Below are 18608 nucleotides of genomic sequence, written 5' to 3'. Positions count from 1 at the left end.
CAGCAAATGTTCTACATGAACTTCTTTCTGTCTTTTCTGTTTTTTCCAGTGATGTACGTGTTTATTTGTATATAGAGCGGGGAACTGAGATCTGGTCACTCAGGACGGATGTTGATACCAGGTCTGAAAAGGCTCTTAGTAGAAGGTTAAAGTCGTTACTTCCCAAGAAATCAAAGAAATTCATAACAGATATGTTTCGTTATCGACTTTGGTGCTGCTTCTCTTAAAATATAGCAGCATCAGTTTGCTGAGGAAGTGTTATTAGTTAATGTGGCCCCAACAGCAGCGTGCAGTGAAACATGGTATCCGTCATTGGACTTGTTTCAGGACATTTTTGCTGCTGAACTGGGAGAGAAAACAACACATTAGTGGTCGGCGGCTCCCTTCTTGTAGTGGACGAAGTATTCAGACCCCAGAGTGAAACCTTCACCACGTTTGAGAACAGAACAGAAACACTCACATGAAGTAAAAGTACCTCAAAAGTGTATTTAAATACAGTCGTAAACCATCTTCACCATGAACTCGATGTCACCTCATTAGAGAAGTTTGATGCTGTATTTTCAAAGAGCACACTTCCTAAAATAACAGACCTGTTTTTATTCCAGGTGTTATATCACACTTCTGGTGATGTAATTTAATTGAGCTGCTTCTCCAAACCTTCTGCTGACATCCAGATTCCTCCTCCACAATCTGATCAATCTGTTTCATAATGCCGGATAACAATTCTGTCATACGCAGCTGAAAAAGCAGTAATGGTAGTCTTATTTTGAAAGGTTATAATTATATATATTTTTGATATATATTCTCAAATGCATGTATTAAACGATTATAGTTTTCTTTATTTATGTTTTTTATTTTCCGGAGGTCTTCAGCCGACATTTTAACTGATATTTGTTAAATTTTAAAATCCAGTGTTGATTCTCTCTCTCTCTCTCTCTCTCTCTCTCTCTCTCTCTCTCACCCTCCGAGTGGTGGGCGGTCCCAGTCGTCGTCACTCAGCCCCAGATCTGACAGCGGATTGGCTCTCTGGCGAGTGGAGGAAGATGATTGGCTGTTGGTTGTCTTGGCGTTGCGCCACTCGTGGAAACTGTACGGAGACGACTGAAAAGGTGGAGCTACACACAAACACACACATAAATATATCTTATTACTACAGTCTCGACTTAAAACTTGAAGGTAAAGGTCAGAGGTCAGAGGTCCGAGGTCAGAAGGTCAGAGGTCAGAAGGTCCGAGGTCGGTCTCCTACCCGGGGTGGTGTAGCTGCTGTCCATGTTGGATCCGTCCCAGGACTCCACCGCGCTGTCGACTGACGGCAGCGTGCTGAACGCTCTCTGGCTCGACAGAGGCGCGACCATGACAACTGGCTCCTCCTCCCCGTCCTGGTGCTCCATGCCAAGCCCCGCCCCCGGCCCCAGGCCTGGACCAATCACACAGGACTTCGGGCTCGTCACTAAATGCAGACAAAGTTTCCTTATCAGCAAAGTTGTTCTGATACTGATACTAGTACCGGAAAAGTCTGCGGTACTGAATATGTGTGTGTATAAAGTGTGTATAAAGTGTGTTTAAGTGTGTATAGGTGTGTATAAAGTGTGTATAAGTGTGTATAAAGTGTGTTTAAGTGTGTATAGGTGTGTATAAAGTGTGTATAAGTGTGTATAAAGTGTGTATAGGTGTATATAAAGTGTGTATAAGTGTGTATAAAGTGTGTATAGGTGTATATAAAGTGTGTATAAAGTGTGTATAAGTGTGTATAAGTGTGTATAAAGTGTGTATAGGTGTATATAAAGTGTGTATAAGTGTGTATAAAGTGTGTATAGGTGTATATAAAGTGTGTATAAGTGTGTATAAAGTGTGTATAAAGTGTGTATAAGTGTGTATAAAGTGTGTATAAAGTGTGTATAGGTGTGTATAAAGTGTGTATAAGTGTGTATAAAGTGTGTATAAAGTGTGTATAGATGTGTATATAAAGTGTGTACAGGTGTATATAAAGTGTGTGTTCGTACGCTCTCCCTGCTTCTTGATCTTCAGTGTGACCGTCTCTCCGGCTTGCTGCAGCAGACTGATGGCTTCACTCAGAGGTTTCCCCTTCAGGCTGCTGCTGTTGATCGCCAGAATACGATCTCCGACGTGGATCGCTCCGGTCCTGCAGGAACCAACAACACACAGACGCACACACGGCGAGGGTCAGGACGCCTCCGGGTCATTAACTCATCACACTGCACATCTTCTTCATACTGAAAACATCTGGACGGTTCTGAAGTCCTAAAACCTGCGCTGCTCATTTTTAAACTGCTTTCTTGTTTGTAAAAAACAATTTGGGAACAAACTGATTCTGATTCTTGCAGCAACTCGTCACAAAAAATTACAGTTGACAATAAAAATGTAAATATTACTAAATCTAAAACAGTTTCTCTTTTAATCCATCAATAAATCAAATATACAATTTAATGTAATTTAAATAAAAAAGCAAAAGAAAATTTCACTCTGAAAACATTTACTAAAAAAAAACAGAAATCAGAAAATAAAATCAAATAAACTGAAGAAAATGGTGTTTAAGTGTCAAAATAAAATTATTAAAGTGTTATTTATTATTAACAGCAGATGGCGTCATTCTCCACTTTATGCTGATCTGAACACACCGGACCTGTTTGACTCATCAGACAGTTTGAGTTTGACTATTTTGATCAGTGGACTGAAGGAAAATAAAGACATATAAGTATATATAGGATTAATGTGTGTGTGTGTGTGTGTGTGTGTGTGTGTGTGTGTGTGTGTGTGTGTGTGTGTGTGTACCTCTCAGCCAGCCCTCCCTTGCTCAGTGAGGAGATGATGATGGGGTCGAAGGGCTCCTCGGTGCCGGAGATGGTGATCCCCAGCGGGCCTCCGTACCTCTGCAGCTCCACCGTGTAGATGATGCTGCCGGACACTTCCTGTTCGTCTGAAACAGTCAATAAAGTTTCATTCAACACCAGGTGACCACCGAACGACTGTGATGACTGAAATCTGAATACTTTTGTTTTATCTTTCAATCCTTGAAGCAACCTTGTAATTAAAACACAGCCTGGTGTTGAAGGGTTAATGAAGGAGAGTAGGAGAGTCTAGTTGATGATTGAGGTTCTGGGGTCCTTGATTTGTTTCTAGATGTCCTTGAAATACATCTGCAGGTCTTTAAGGAGCTCCTTAAGATGCCTGATGATGTTCAAGGACCCTCCTTATTACTGAGAGGAAGGTCTGAAAGAGTTTGATTCGTCTGAAGTGTCTCTTCTGTGAGACGAGATGAAACCGTTCACATCACAGAAGAGGTCCAGTACATCTGGGAGGAGGTCTTAAGTCTGAGCAGTGACCCCTGGAGGACGCAGCCTTCACTACAGCTCGCAGTATACAAAGATTTAAAGGGTAACTCCGACAATTTTACACATTAAAGTGTGTTTGCAGGGTTGTATGCAGGACTGAAACTGCCAAAAAGTTGCATTGTGGGTAATGCAGGCTCCAGGTGTCGACTGTCTACCTGAGTTGTCTTCGTCCTTCCGGATCTTCAGCTTGACGAGCTCCTCGCACTGCTGCAGGATCTGAACAGCTTCCTCCATCGAGCAGTTCTCCACACGGATGTTGTCGATGGCCAGCAGCTTGTCTCCCAACTCCAACGTCCCCGTCCTGAAGACACAAAGACACAAAGACACAAAACACAAAGACACAAACGTTATCGAACAGTTTGACCTCGCAGACGTACTGTAACGTTCTCTTACTGTAGAAACACAAACAGATAAAAGTAAACAGATGTGACCTGCTGATTAACCAACAGAAGCTGTTTAACTCACATTTTCTGCTTCACACTCCAAAACACATGACCTACAAATCACACACACACACACACACACACACACACACACACACACACACACACACACACACACACACACACACACACACTGGCCCTGGCTGTTAGCCTAATTAACCAACCAACTGCAGACAGCTGACCGAGCTTCAACACAGCTGACACTCTGGTGGAAAGTAACTGAGTCCATCAACTCATTCTGAGGTACTTCACTCGAGTGTTTCCAGTTTCTTCCACTCCGCCACATTTTGAAGCTCGTCAAGCTGAAGATCCAAACAGATGACGACACCTGGAGCCTACACTACCCACAATGCAACTCAGCCACTGAGCGACATCACTGGAGGCAGTTTATCAGATTACATTCAGCTTCCTCTGGAGCCACAACAAGCTTTATACTACTTTTTTCACATATGCAGTAGCAGTGTTCGATTGTAACTAAGTACATTTACTCAAGTACTGTACTGATGTACAGTACTTTTTACTTTCATTTGATAATTTTAGTTATTAGTTACTTTGCAGATTACAAGCTGCGGAGGTGATACAGTACAGAGGTGATTTACAGCGGCTCTGACCCGGACGAGGACCAGAAGACACTCGTCTTAGTTCAGTCAAAGAGAGAAACTTGAATTTAGACGTGTACGGTTGTATTTCCTCTGTAAATATTTCCTTTCTTGACATTTAGTGAGTTTATTCTGTTGACTTGTTAGACTCAGTAGTGAACTGGTTGCTTTCACATCTCCCAGCTGAAACTACAGGCTGTCAGACTTTCACCTCTGAGCTACAGAGTGCTGTGAGGAGACAGGATGGGCCGAGGCTAGCTGGTTAGCATGCTAACTTCAGTAGACATCTCTGCAACCAAGTACAGAGACGTCTTTGACAGCACGTCCACACTGTTGTTTCTTCACACTCTGATGATAATGTGGTGATTGTGGTGTGTTTGTGCGTTTGTGTGTGTGTGTGTGTACCTGTGTGCGACGCTGCCTTTCTTGATGTCAGAGATGATCAGAGGGTCACCTGGTTTCCTATTGGACGGAGCTGGAGACGCAGACAGACGACATCAGAGATGATTTCACACAGAGAGAGAAAACTTTCAGTAAATAATTAAGTTTGTTTACTCTGATTCTCAGCAAAATGATTAAATGTTAAAAAGAAAAATGAAATCAAAGCAGGTGATGTAATATTGAACTGAGGACTGTGTTTCACAGCGTGAGCAGGTCCAGGCTGAATTTATTATGATGAAATAATTTAAAATAAAACTTTGATTTCACAGTTGTGCGCACATGATGTAAGAACAAGTTCAAAATGTAATAATAAAACTATCATTTGCATAATTCAAAATACATAATTTCTGCCATTAAAAAAAGATCCCTGGTTAATAAAACATACTTATATTAATACATAATAAAAAAATTCAAACAGCTCTTTTCAAAACAGAGCTGAAGAGCTGAAATCAAGATATTTAACATCAGAGTTTAATAAACAAGGCCACAAAAAGACCAGAAGTTAAATGCAGTTCATTAAAAAACAGACAATAAAATATATTTGTAATTGTTGGTGAACGACTGTAGCTAGTGAGCTAACGGCTAACACGCTATCCAGCAGGGACCATGCTAACACCAGTCAGTCCAACAGCTTCTTCGTATTTTCTGTTTGCTGACGTTGGACTGATCATCATCTCAATAAAGAGTTACTGGAGGAGAAGAAGTTCTCTTCTTGCGTGTGGTAGCTTAGCATTATGCCGAGTAACAACAATGGATTTTGCTCTGTGTGTTTGCTGTTTTGTCTTCAGGTGAAGAGTGTTGGTCTCTTTGTTTTTAGCCTCTGTGAAATGTGACAAGACTCTGCAGCCGTGCTACCGGCTCAGTGAAGCTGATTCAAGCTAGATGCTAACGTGAGATGCTAACAAAATGAAACATCTTTTAACTGCACATTTTTGCTCTTTTCTTTACTAGACTAGATCTTAGCGTCACACCCTACAGGTGAGTTCCTATCATTTCTTCTTCTACTCTCACTTTTCTGCGGTCACTTACAGCTGATGGTGATTCCCAGCTCCACTCCGGGTTTCTTTGGGAGCTTCACATGAAACGTTCCTGAACTGGGGATGACCGACTCTGAGACACAAACACAGACGGAGATGGTGAGCAGAAGTTTAAAGTGAAACAAAGGCGGTCACAAAGTTTGAACATTAGATAGTTAACAGCATATTTTAGGGGAATTCAACTTTATTTGGCGTCTCCGGCTGTTAGTTTAGTCACGTTCTTCTTCTGAAAACAATGTTTGCCTCCAAAGATTTGTGTTTCCTTCGATAAACACCAGATGCATCTTAATGACTGAATGAATGAGAGTTACAGGACCTGACTGGTGTCCACTTACTTTTGGCCATCTAGCTGTCTGTGTTGAGCTGCAGGCTGTGATTAGCATCAATGATATCTCCTACAGTAACTCATTCACTGTGTCTGTGAGTCATTAATGACAACATATTGTGTTGCTCTGGCGTAGGAGGTTATTTATACCAGCCGGAGGATGAAACACTGACAAAGAGTCTGACAGATTACAGTGAGACACCACAGAAGAAGAATGAAACGCAAACAATGAGCCAAAACAGGACAACAGACGCCAGACGGCTGGTTTGGCTCACAGCAGCAGACAAAATATATTGTTGGCGGCCGATTTATCAAGCTGGAAACGAGACTCAAACTTAATTAATGACTTTGGATGAAAACGAAACAATAAGAAGAAGAAAGTCTGACAAAAGGACACCTGACCTGTTTTAATTCATTTCTATTAAACCAGCTGCATAGATGTGTGGACTCATACAGCTCCTGATCGTGTCCTCCGCCCTGCAGAGATGTCTCTCAGCGGTTAATTTGGCTGTTTGACCAATCAGCACCTTGCATTTGTAACGCAGTAATGTTAGCAATCATTCCTGATTCTTAGAAGATCCAAACGAACAGATTTATGGAGCAAATGAACCGAATATTGGACAGGAAGCAGCAGGACAACAGCTGGGACCACCTTCCAGGATTAATGTCGGCAGTCAGCAGCCAGCGATGTCTTCCTCTGTTGATAAGGAAAATAACTCTGTGTGTGTGTGTGTGTGTGTGTGTGTGTGTGTGTGTGTGTGTGTGTGTGTGTGTGTACGTACCGGCCACATCGAACTCGATCTCCAGTGTGAGCTGAGCGGTGATGGACGAGTCTCTGAGCAGCTGATTGGTTTCCTCCAGAGTCGAGTCTTCAGTAGGAACTCCATTTATGGACAAAATCCTGTCGCCGATCTGCAGGATACCACACCTACACACACACACACACACACACACACACACGCACGCACGCACACACACAGACGACAGAGGTCAGGCTTTCTTAAAATAATGTCATTTCTGCTTTTAATTTATTATTTCAACCTAATAAACAGTCAAATATCTTTTAATTTATCGTGGACTTCTGTTAAAATGTATATTTATACTTTAAATATGTCTAAATTGTCTTTAAAGCCCTTCAAGCTGCATTTTCTGTGTATAAACAAAACAAAATATAAAAATATACAGTAAACAAAGCGCATCATCATCAGTTACAGTGTTATCGTGTGTCATTACCTCTCGGCCGGGCTGTCGGGGTCGATGTACGCTATGAGCGGCGGCGAGGAGAGCGTTTCCGTAGCGAAGACTCCGCCCTGCAGCTGCAGGCCGAACCCCATGATGCCGTCGCCTAGCAACGCCACCTCCGTGGTTTCCGTGTGAACAACCTGACCGGCAAGACCGACCGTGCTGGACGCAAGAGACACTGACGGAGAAGAAGAAGAAGAAGAAGAAGAAGAAGAAGAAGAAGAAGAAGAAGAGAGACGGTTTAAAGAAAACTGAGGTGTTGCTTTCTTCCAGTTAGTGTTTCTATTTCTTTGTGTTTCGACTCACAGGAACTCTTGAAGTCCTTCTTCTTGGCCTTCCTCCTCATCAGCGTGCCCCGGGGACTCGTGGGATACATGTTCCTGGGCAGGGTGCTCATGTTCAGGGACGAGAGACTATAGGCCGACATGGAGCCGGGAGAGAACGAGTGGCTGAGAGCTGAGGAGAGAGAGAGAGAGAGAGAGAGAGAGAGGCAGGTGATGCTGAGCGGAGGTCTCTCTCTCAAAACTAAACACACTGCAGGGCGAGAGAGAGAGAGAGAGAGAGAGAGGAGGACGTACGAGGGTTGTTTGTATGGCGGTTGTGCGATCTGGCAGCTGATTGGTCGGGGTGGTACGTGTTGTAGTGGTAGGGGGGGAGGATGGGGGCGGAGCCGCCGGTTTCCCAGGGGAGGGGGCGGGGACTACGCTGCACCTTGACTGTACGCACGCACACACACACACACACACACACGCGCGCACACACACACACACACACAGAGGAGGGTGTCCAGGTTAAGACAGGAGGAAAGGTCAGAGGTCAGAGGTCAGAGGTCAGGAGGCAGCTTTATAAAAGATTACATCTTATTCATGTAATCTTTTATGTGTGTTCTTTATTTTAACATCATTTGTTGTCCTGTTGAAACGTCGACGCATGGTGTGTGTCATCATACAGGAAACCATGCTGCGGTGCGTTCAGGTCCAGTCCAACCTGATGTGTGTGTGTGCGTGTGTGTGTTTGTATACCGTGCTGCGGTGCGTTCAGGGCCGGTCGGGCCTGGTGTTGTGGCAGGATCTCCATGCGGACGGTCTGACAGGAGGCGGAGAGAAGCTGAGTGGCTTCAGCCAGAGAACAAAACTCCATCGACTTCCCATCAACTGACAGGATGTGATCTCCTGCATGGAGAGCACCACACCTACACACACACACACACACACACACACACACACACATCAGTTCCACACCGACAGGCTAACAGACTTTGTGGTTATGGGTCAGAGGTCAGAGGTCAGGTACCTGTCTGCTATGCTGGCTGGTTTGACCTTGTCGATGATGATGACCTGCTTGCTGCAGAACATGGAGGTGGACAGAGCCACGCCCAGACTGGAGCCTGTCGCCTTGGCAACCTCCACCAGCAGCGGCCCTGACGCCGTGGCAACAGAATCTGAGAGAGGGCATCAAAGTTAGCGTTTCAGTCGGCGGTGACGCAGCTTAAACTCCAAGTACCGACATTAAAGAGAGCACTGAACTGACCCATGACCGAGACGTCGTACTCGATCAGCAGCGTGGCTTCCTGCCCGCACTGCTTCAGGATGCTCATGGCCTCTGACAGGGTGCTGCCATGGAGACGAATCCCGTCGATACTTAGCAACCGATCGCCCGGCTTGACGGTTCCTTCTCTGAAGTGAGAGAGACACAGAGGGGACAGTTTCTACAGAGGCCCTCGAGGGACAGAAACCCTTCAGACAGACAGCCGGGGCAGAGGTCACTCACCTGTCAGCCGGACCGCCCGGCCTGATGGTTGTTATGACGATGGGGCGAGACTTGTTCCTGTCTTCATGAGTCCCACCTGAACACACACAGTCACGTCAGGTATCTATATTTAACACACACACACACACACACACACACACACACACACACACTGAGCTCCTCTCACCTCTGATGACGAAGCCGAAGCTGTTTCCTTCTTTGTGCAGCGTGACTTCTACGTTCTTGAACATGACCCCTGACCCCTGCACCGCTGCAACACAGAACACCAACACGTCAGCACGACCTCTGACCTCCACCAACACACTGAATACACTCTTACATCATCTCTGCGGTCAGTACTTACAGACGGGCGGCAGCTCGTACTCGACCTCCAGTACGACTCGCTCACCGACGTTCTTCAGTAGACTGATGATCTCATCGTGTCTGAACTTGGCCAGGTTGATGCCGTTCACGGCGCGGATGTAGTCGCCAACGTTCAGCTGGTCGCTCCTGCACAAACAAAACATCAGGTCAATTTTTATTAACAAAAACAAAAAACATCAGCTCGTACTTCAATTTAATTAAGTAAACTTTGTTATAGTGAAGCAGGCGGTCGTGACCTCGACACACGGTGGAGTTTGTGCACCCACTTCAGACGGCGTGCACGCTGACACTTTTAGATTTAGGATCTCGGGGCTTCTGCAGACATGTTTTTTAGTTGTTGTTGTTTATTCAGTTTTAAATCATCTCCAGCTGCTTCAGTTGTTCAGCAGAACGCTGCAACTCTGTTTTACTGTGAAGCTCCAGAAATGTTCTGTGGACTACGAGACTGAGCCTGACTTTATATCATCAGGAGGAGATGATGGCTGAGCCTGACTTTATATCATCAGGAGGAGATGATGACTGAGCCTGACTTTATATCATCAGGAGGAGATGATGGCTGAGCCTGACTTTATATCATCAGGAGGAGATGATGACTGGATTTAGGTTTTTCGGTGACCTGTTCCTTTAATTTCGTCGCTAAGCGGCTGAAAGTCACAATAACTGTCTGTTCAGAAGTTTAAAACACATTGAACATGATTTTAAATTGAAGAGACGGAGCAGATTAGAGCAGATTAGAGCAGATCAGAACATAATAAACTGAAGGATTATAATAAGAGCTCAGGTAGAGTGATGTGTTACCTGGCAGCGATGCCTCCCTGTCGCAGGTTTGAAACCCGGGGCTTCCCATCTTTGTCGATGCCTCCTGAAACCGTCAGTCCGAGCGTTGTGCCCTCCTTCTTCATCAGCTCCACCACCGAGCAGCCTCGAAACTCGTCTACGTGGCACACAACAACAACAACAACAGGTGAGCGGCCCGACGCTCCTTCTCCCCCATAAAATGATTTCACTGCACGTCTAACCTCCTTTATCTCCTCCAGGTTTATTTCTCTGCGCTGTGACTTCAGAGTCCTCTCCCCTAACTCCCTCACAGCACAGAGAAATAAAATAATAATCTGGAAGAGGAGAGAAGTGAAGTCATCGTCTATTCTGTCGCCCATCTATATTTCATCAAATGCCTGAAATATTTAACACCAGGAGAGTAGGAAAGAGAGGGAGAGAGATATTTCAGAGCAGACCTGCTACAGTGTGATGTGAGCGGTCCTCAGGTGATAAAACAGAAAGCAGGATTTCATTTAAGTGTTGTATTTTAATATTAATCAGGCACGACTTCACCCTCTTTCATCCAGGCAGGATTAAGACATCTGATCTTTGGCAGTGACCATCATTGTCTTCTCGTCCTTGCTCCTCCAAAGAAGCTTTACAAAGAGCGTCAGTGTCCTTTTTTTTAAACATCAGCTCCGACTCAAACCCCGAAAAATCTTCTATTCTGATCAAATGTTAGAAGAACCAGTTTCCTGCTGCGGCGGGAGAAACTTTTGGAAACGTTACTTCACAAGAAAGTGTTAACTTCAGATGGTAAGACGCTGAATTACAGCAAAGCTTCTCTCAGAGGGAAAGAGTTTGTTAGAGCTGCAGATTTTACTATAAATCTGAAACAGCTTCTCCTCAGACTGAATAATTGCTGCAGCAGAACATCGAGTCTGTCAGCAAGTTTTAATCCTGCTGCCAGGACGGTCGCTAGTTTAGCTTCTGTTGACGTGGTTTGAAACACCAATGGCTGCTTTCTGAAGCTCTGTGGGACCAACAAGTCAAATGACTGGTTCCTGAAACTGGTTCTGAAGCTCGACCAGTTCCCCTCACCTGCTCAGAAGCGGTACCAGTTGCTCTAATGGGCTGTAAAGATCAGATGTACCAGTTTCCTCCAGTGAATTTAAAGCTCCATTCATCTGGTTCCAAGTGGTTTTAAAGCTCAACCAGCCCAACCAACTTGTTCTGGACCTCCACCAGTTCCTCTAACTGGTTCTGAAGTTCCAACAGATCCTCTAAATGGGTCTGAACATCTGCAAAAGTGGCTCAAAAACCGGTCCTCTACACCTGACCAGTTACTTTGACTGGTTTCAAGCCTCTACCAGTTTCCCACAGTGGTTGTGAACTCCACTAGTTCTGTTCCTCTTACTGGTTCTGAGGTTCTACCAGTTCCTGTAACTGGTTCTACAGCTTTAGGAATCCTTCAGAACATCTACAAGTTCCACTAACCTGTTCAGAAGCTGTATCAGTTGTTCTGATGGGTTCAGATCTACCAGTTTCTTTGAGTGAATTTTTAGCTCTGTCAACTGGATTTAAAGCTCCATCAGACCATCGAACTGGTTTTAAAGCTCTACTAGTTCCTCTAACTAGTTCTGAAGCTCTACCTGGTTCCTCAACTGGATCTGGATCTCTGGTTCAGAAGCACCAACAGCTCTTCTAATTGTTTCCAAACCTCAATCTTTTCTTTTTACTGGCTCCAGAACGCGAACAGATCTTATTGTCTGCACCAGATCTTTTTATTCAGCAGCTGTCCATCAGCGTCTCTACGATCACCGACATTGTTCTGACAGCTGATCCAGGTCACAGATGTCACGTTTACTTGTTGGACAATTCTGATTGCGCCACTCTGATACAAGTTGCAAGTAGGCCACCAGCTCCAGGTGGGAGGAGATAAACTGCGACTGCAAGCATCTTCCTGCAGGTCACACGGAGAAAAGCATCAGCTAACGTTTGTGCTCTATTTTCAGATCTGTTGTCTTCATCTGGGCTCATTAGCTCTGCTGGAAGAATCACACGGAGCAGAACCGAAGAGAGCAGAAGGGGATGGATAGAGGAGATCACACAGAACAAAAAGAACCCGACCATGATGACATCGTAAACACCTGTTGTTGTGTTACCTGGTATACTCTGCCTCCTGATGGCCAGCGCTCCATCTGGAGGTCTCGACCCGGCGGGGTGTTTGGTGTACGGCCCCTCATCTGAAACACAAAGAAACACACGTTGGCTCGATTCGCTCAAAACTTCTCCCAGTTCCTTTAACTGGTTCTGGAGCGTAACCATTTCCTGGTACTGGTTCCAAACCTCAGTTTCTCTCAGTGGTTCCCAGGCCCGCTCATGTAAGTGATTGTGAAGCTCTACCAATTCAACTGGTTTTGAGTTGTTACTGGTTCCTGTATGGAGCTCTGAACCTCCATCACTTCCTGTAACTGGTACCAGCCCTTTACCAATTTCTCTATCTAGTTCAGAAGCTCTAACAGGACCTCTAACTGGTTCTGAAGCTCCTCCACATCCACCAACTGAGTCCAGGCCTTCACCAGATCTATACCCAGCTCCGAAGCTCTACCAGTTTCTCTAACTGGTTTCAGACACAAACCAGTTGCTCGAACTGGTTCTGAAGCTCAACCAGCCCATCTAGTAGATTCTGAATTTCTACCAGCTCTTTTAACTGGTTCTAGAGGTTCGACCAGGGCTTCCAGCTCGGTCCAAACATCGACCAGATTCCTTTAACTGGTACTGAAGCAGTTGTAAATGTCCGAAACATATCAGGACCTCTGAGTTCACAGACGAACGCAGGCAGACACCTCACAACAAGTTACATCATCTGATCGGTGTAAAAGTGAAATGTCACTGACAGGCTCCCATGATGCATCTGTACTCACCATCATCATCAGACATCCCAGAGCTTCGACCACAGAAATACATCTCAGAGAAAACTCATTTAAAACACAGCTGTGCTCCTGTAATCATCCCATTTAAAGCCTCCCGGCCTCACCAGCCAGTGAACGAGCCCGTTAGCGTCCTCTGCTTCAGATGATGCTACCTGTTAGCATCTCACGAAGCTCTGAAAAGACTTTGACTGACCAGTAAACTGTCTGGTTTGCTCTCTAACGCTGCTGCTGAGAGGTCTGTCAAGTCAGCCTGTTCTCATGAATAAAGAAACTACTGCCAGAGAGAGGTGACCTCATCAGTACAGCAGCCAATCCCAGTGGAGAACACAGTGGTCTATCTAAGTTTGGACCAATCTGGGCAGTCCATTGGGAGACCCCCGATGATGTCACTGCAGAGATGAGAGAGCAGAGGCGGAGCTGAGCCATGAACCATGACATCAGATCATTTAGAGATTTGATTAGAGAGGAGCGTTAATGAGATGACTGGACGAATAAAACCCAAAATATCCTCATTTCACAGCTGATACACAAACTTTTTATAGTTTTTATCATCGAACAATCTGCTGATTAATTTTCACAACATATAAATTAATCATTCAGTCTATGAAATATCAAAAAATGCACATCACAATCTCCCAGAGCCCAAAGTGACGCCTTCAAGTTGCTTCTTTTATCCAACAAAACACCCAAAACGAACCTTTTGTTTATGTCATCATCACCAGATAACAACTGTTGTGTTCCCGAGATAACGAGATAAATTAATCACAAGAAAACGACTTCATAAGATTCATGAGAGTGGACCAGACACACGGCCTGCACACGGAGATTCAAGCAAACCACACGAACTTCTTATGAATTGAGACATGATCAGCTTAAATCAGTTGCGTGCTACACTGGTCAGGACGGCCTGTACGCTGCCGTCACACAGCTGATCTGTTAAACATTAAGCTGTAAGTAATAAGAGGGAACAACCTTTTGTTTTCTCACGAGATCGGATTAATTTATCTCAGATTAACATTTGATATTCTGTGATAAAGACATAAATAACTCGCGAGCTCGAGGAAACAAATCAAATCGATGAATCAAAAAAGATCACTGCTCGTATAAATAACCACGAGTCGCAGCTCTCTGAGGAAACATCAGACGACGATCACTTCGTTCTGTCTCAATCAAATTCGTCTCTTCTGTTTTTTTTTATTTCATCACATTTTCAGCGTCGTGTTGTTTTTTTCTATTTCGGGTCGTCCGTTTGGTTTCTATTTGATTTGGTTCTGGTCTCTTCTAATCTGCTCTAGATCTGCTCGGTCCTGTTTCTCTGCTGTTTGGTTCCAGCAGCTGAGCTCAGAAACACAATGAGACCGTGAAAACACACACACACACACACACACACACACACACACACACACACACACACCATAGCTAAGTGAAGATGAAAGCGTCCTCCTCCACATGTAGGACAGCAGCAGCGTCGCTCTCTTCCAGTCTCAGCTACAGTACATCAACACTACACACTAAACACTGTGGCACGTTATATAACACATAAATAACCTGAGCTCGTATTATCGAGCTACGATTGTTTGAAAACAAGGTCACACAGCAGGAGTCAGATCATTTACTTCAGTCAAAGGGTTTTAATTTGTATATTTTCTATCCACAGAGGGCTGGTGAGGCACTGATGACCCATTTTTAATTTTTATACTCTTATTACGATGACATCAACAAAACCAAGGAGCTGATTGTTCATTTTTTAGCCCTCGCCCACGATCGTCAAGTGCTTAAAGAGAGTCGTCTAGACACGCTCGACAGGAAAAGTGATTCTTGTGATTTGGCGCCGTGTGAATCAAACTGACTTGACTTTAATGTTCCCGGGAATCAACATCACATAAAGTCAGTCTGTGGAAATGGGAACAGACGAGAGAGAGAGAGGGTCGGGTACAGATCCAGACCTCCTGGAGGAATAAACACCCGGAGTCTCGTCCAAATCGAAGCAGCGGTGATCGGAGGACGGGTCATGTTTTGATGGCGATGTCGATGTCGTCCGTCACAGTTGTTCCTAACAATGCTGGGAAACTGGAGACGTATACAGTGACTGTATGATGTGACTCTGAACCAGCACTCGCACCAGCCCAGAACCAGCACTTGGCTCTCTCTGATCTCAGCTTCCACACTAGTTGCATGGGAACGACAAACGTCACCTGGTTACACATCCCTGTTGTAAAACGATAAAGTGAATGAATCTTAATCAACACCTCTAAAACACACACACACGTCTAAAAGTGAAGCTGCAGCTGTGACAACTGCAGATGTTTAAGAAGCTCCTGCTAACAAGACACGAGCTCCTCTTCATCTCTGTGATGACTGAACTTTGCTCTGTTCACACTGAGCTGACGGTGGATGTGATGCTGCTCAGCTGCAGGGACGTTAAAGAGGTTAAAGATAATAAAGTGTTTGATAAAGCTCTGCAGGACTGCTGCTGTTCAGTACGTGATTAATTCTTAGATATATTTGGGATTTATTCATCTGTGATTTAATGTAACTGATGAATTGATTGGTCTAACAGATCAGATACTCTGTTATGATGAAAATGTGATATTTTTTGCAAAAAAATGCTTAAAAAATTGTGCTTTTGCTTCAGTAAACCTCTAAATGCAAACTGATTCTTATACTTTTGTTGTTATATATTATATTACACGTGTTATTTATCAAATACGTTTTTTGTGCTACCAACAGTTTAAAACCCCGAAACATTAAATTTACTACAATGTAAGAGAAGAAAAAGCAGCAAATCTTAAGTACAGAACAAAGAAAAAGCAACTAAAGCTCCTGCAGCACGACTGGACCGAACACGCCTCGTTAATATTTAGGTCCGTCTGACCTTCAACAGCAGAGGTCTCCTCACCAAAACACACATTAATATCTCATACAGAGCACAACACTGCATCATTACACTGATCTGACAACTGAAATGACTTATTCTCACGTAGAAACACACGATCATCTGACACGACGTGCTCCATTGTTAGAGAATTCAGTACAACAGCATGTCAAGTAATTAAGATTAGCTCAATCTTTCCATCAGTTAATTGACCTGAACAGATTTTTGTTGGAAACATTCGATAGTTTAAGAAGAAAACTAAGTGAACTGGGATCAACTGATTCATTTGTCATTATGCAGCAGAAGACTGTATCATTACAAAACTATAAAGACTCATTAATTATATAAAATAAACTATTCATTGTGGAGTAATGAGCCAAATATTTTGATATTGTCCAGACATTCAGTCGTTTTGGGACAAAGTGAATCACTTCCTCTCTTTTTCCATCCTGAAGGTTTGTGTGATAAACAGAGGAACACCTGACGTCACTCTGCGTCCACAGACAGACAGGAGTGAAGCTCCTGGGTGAGACGGGATCGTTACTGACAGGAAATGGACCCTGATGAAGGTCGACTCCAACATGAGACAGTAACGAAGTGTCTCTGCTGTCAGCTGACCTCATCTTCACCCTCATGTTTCTGCACCACACTTCCTGTTTGTATTGTATTGTGCTCCGTAATATCGACACGTCATCCGTGTTGTTCGATAAAATGCACATTTCTGCTGATATAAAAATCACAAGTAAACTCTTTTTAATTATTCACATGCCTTTATTAGTGCAGCACGGTCACGTTAGAGCGAAGACTTGATGCTGGGATGCGTAGGAGTTTGTTTTAAAGGTCTAACAGGACCTGCGGCGACAATTAAGACATTTTAATAAATTAAAAGAGGAGTTTTTTGTAATTATCCAAAAAAGAGCTCTAACATACTTAATCCGACTAAAACTTTCTTTTTTCTCACTGTGATTATTTAAATATTTAACAGCATTATTTGTCTGATATTATGATAAGAACAGATATAATAATACGTTTATTATTTAAAAAAGAAATGACAATATACATGTTGATATGAGGGCTGTCCCGATATAACAATACTGATAATAACAGTGATATTTAAACATGAAATATTAAAATAGTGGTAATGATTTTCTTTTGTTTCTTGCCGCATCACAGGCTTGTTGCAGACCTCCACAAAGCTGAAGAAGAAGAAGATGCAGTAACTAGCTAGCTAGCTAACACCACAGTGCTGTCGGAGGAGAACAGCTGATATGTGACAGCCTGAGTTGATCCCATATCTCTGTCAGGCTCTTCTTCCAATAAGTATCTTATAATCATATGACATACAGAGCGGTGTAGCGATGACGTATTATTGTAGCTAACCCTGAAGGTAGCATCACTCTGGTTCCCTCTGTGGGATTATTGAACTACATTTTGGATCATTGCAGAAAATAATCTCGAGTTTATGATTCTTCCAGGTTTTGTTCATCAAGATAATCTCCACAGATGAACTCCACTTAATTAAATGTGTAGCAGTAAAAAGCTAATGCTAGGCTACAAACAGACGACATCACGGTCACATGACTTAAACGTCTCCACCACTGAGCGTCTTACTGCACAATTACTATCCAGGTTTTCTATAAACTGATCAATGTACGAGTTGTAAAGTCAGAGTGAGAACAGTGTGTAACTAAAGTGGCCTGTAAAGACGGACTAGTGAGCAGATGAGTCTCCGTGTTCGCTGTGAGGATGTTTAATGTCCCCGACAACCTCTGTAGTCTCATTTAGACACTTGTTAGCAACCGCTAACAGTTTTTAACACATGAAGAGCTTTATAATTAAACTGTGGACATTTAATGATGGATTTTATGTCTTCAGCCTTATTTCACACATTCAACTGAAATAACATTCAACAAACTCTCAGACTTTGAGGTGAGGGAACAGGATGTGCTAACATGCTAACATGCTAACTGATCTCTGGGTTTCAGGACTACAGACTGCACCTCTGCATCATCTGCTGGTAACATTTACTAGACCTGCTTCTGTAGTTTCACACACCTCTAAGTTTTCTTACCTTTCTCTGTCTATCTGCCCATGTTCCTGTGCATCTACACGTTCCCTCTGACGACGCGTCTTCATCTGCTCTCTACTTGTAACAGAGTATTCAGAGTATTTCTGCTACTTTAAAACAACAATGTAAATACTTCATCTTCCATCAGACTTTAAATTATTTCAAAAGGAGAAAACAAACACCTGAAGCTTCAAACTGCATCACAGAGAAATCACATCCTGCACACACACACACACACAGACACACACACACACACACACTCCCTCTCTGTTTGTGCCCTCCTTTCTCCTCTGTTCTCGCTCTCCCCTGTTAATACACACCATGAATATTACATTCATGAAAATAAGATGCAATGCTTCCTCCCTCCCTCTCTCTCTCTCTCCTGCTCACACTCACT

At 43.7% G+C, this 18608-nt stretch overlaps 1 protein-coding gene across 1 annotated transcript in view; it reads right to left on the bottom strand.

The window, feature by feature from the left end:
* Positions 1-18608, bottom strand: part of grip1 (glutamate receptor interacting protein 1) — a 65128-nt gene that overhangs the window by 9184 nt on the left and 37336 nt on the right. Inside the window, exons 2-20 of the mRNA XM_073480699.1 lie at positions 12498-12578; positions 10372-10507; positions 9554-9699; positions 9377-9460; positions 9211-9286; positions 8971-9116; positions 8734-8881; positions 8463-8632; positions 8019-8156; positions 7747-7896; positions 7432-7618; positions 6981-7126; positions 5866-5946; positions 4801-4870; positions 3509-3654; positions 2794-2938; positions 2004-2143; positions 1247-1450; positions 962-1115 (exon numbers count right to left, since the gene is read on the bottom strand). Coding sequence (XP_073336800.1) covers positions 962-1115; positions 1247-1450; positions 2004-2143; positions 2794-2938; positions 3509-3654; positions 4801-4870; positions 5866-5946; positions 6981-7126; positions 7432-7618; positions 7747-7896; positions 8019-8156; positions 8463-8632; positions 8734-8881; positions 8971-9116; positions 9211-9286; positions 9377-9460; positions 9554-9699; positions 10372-10507; positions 12498-12578 — 2548 coding nt within the window. The remainder of the gene's footprint in view (positions 1-961; positions 1116-1246; positions 1451-2003; positions 2144-2793; positions 2939-3508; positions 3655-4800; positions 4871-5865; positions 5947-6980; positions 7127-7431; positions 7619-7746; positions 7897-8018; positions 8157-8462; positions 8633-8733; positions 8882-8970; positions 9117-9210; positions 9287-9376; positions 9461-9553; positions 9700-10371; positions 10508-12497; positions 12579-18608) is intronic.

This window comes from Pagrus major, chromosome 14 (genome assembly GCF_040436345.1).
Source record: "Pagrus major chromosome 14, Pma_NU_1.0".
Classification (NCBI taxonomy): Eukaryota; Metazoa; Chordata; class Actinopteri; order Spariformes; family Sparidae; genus Pagrus; species Pagrus major.
The sequence above is the reverse complement of the archived record's forward strand: the minus strand, read 5'-3'. Positions and strand labels throughout refer to the sequence as shown.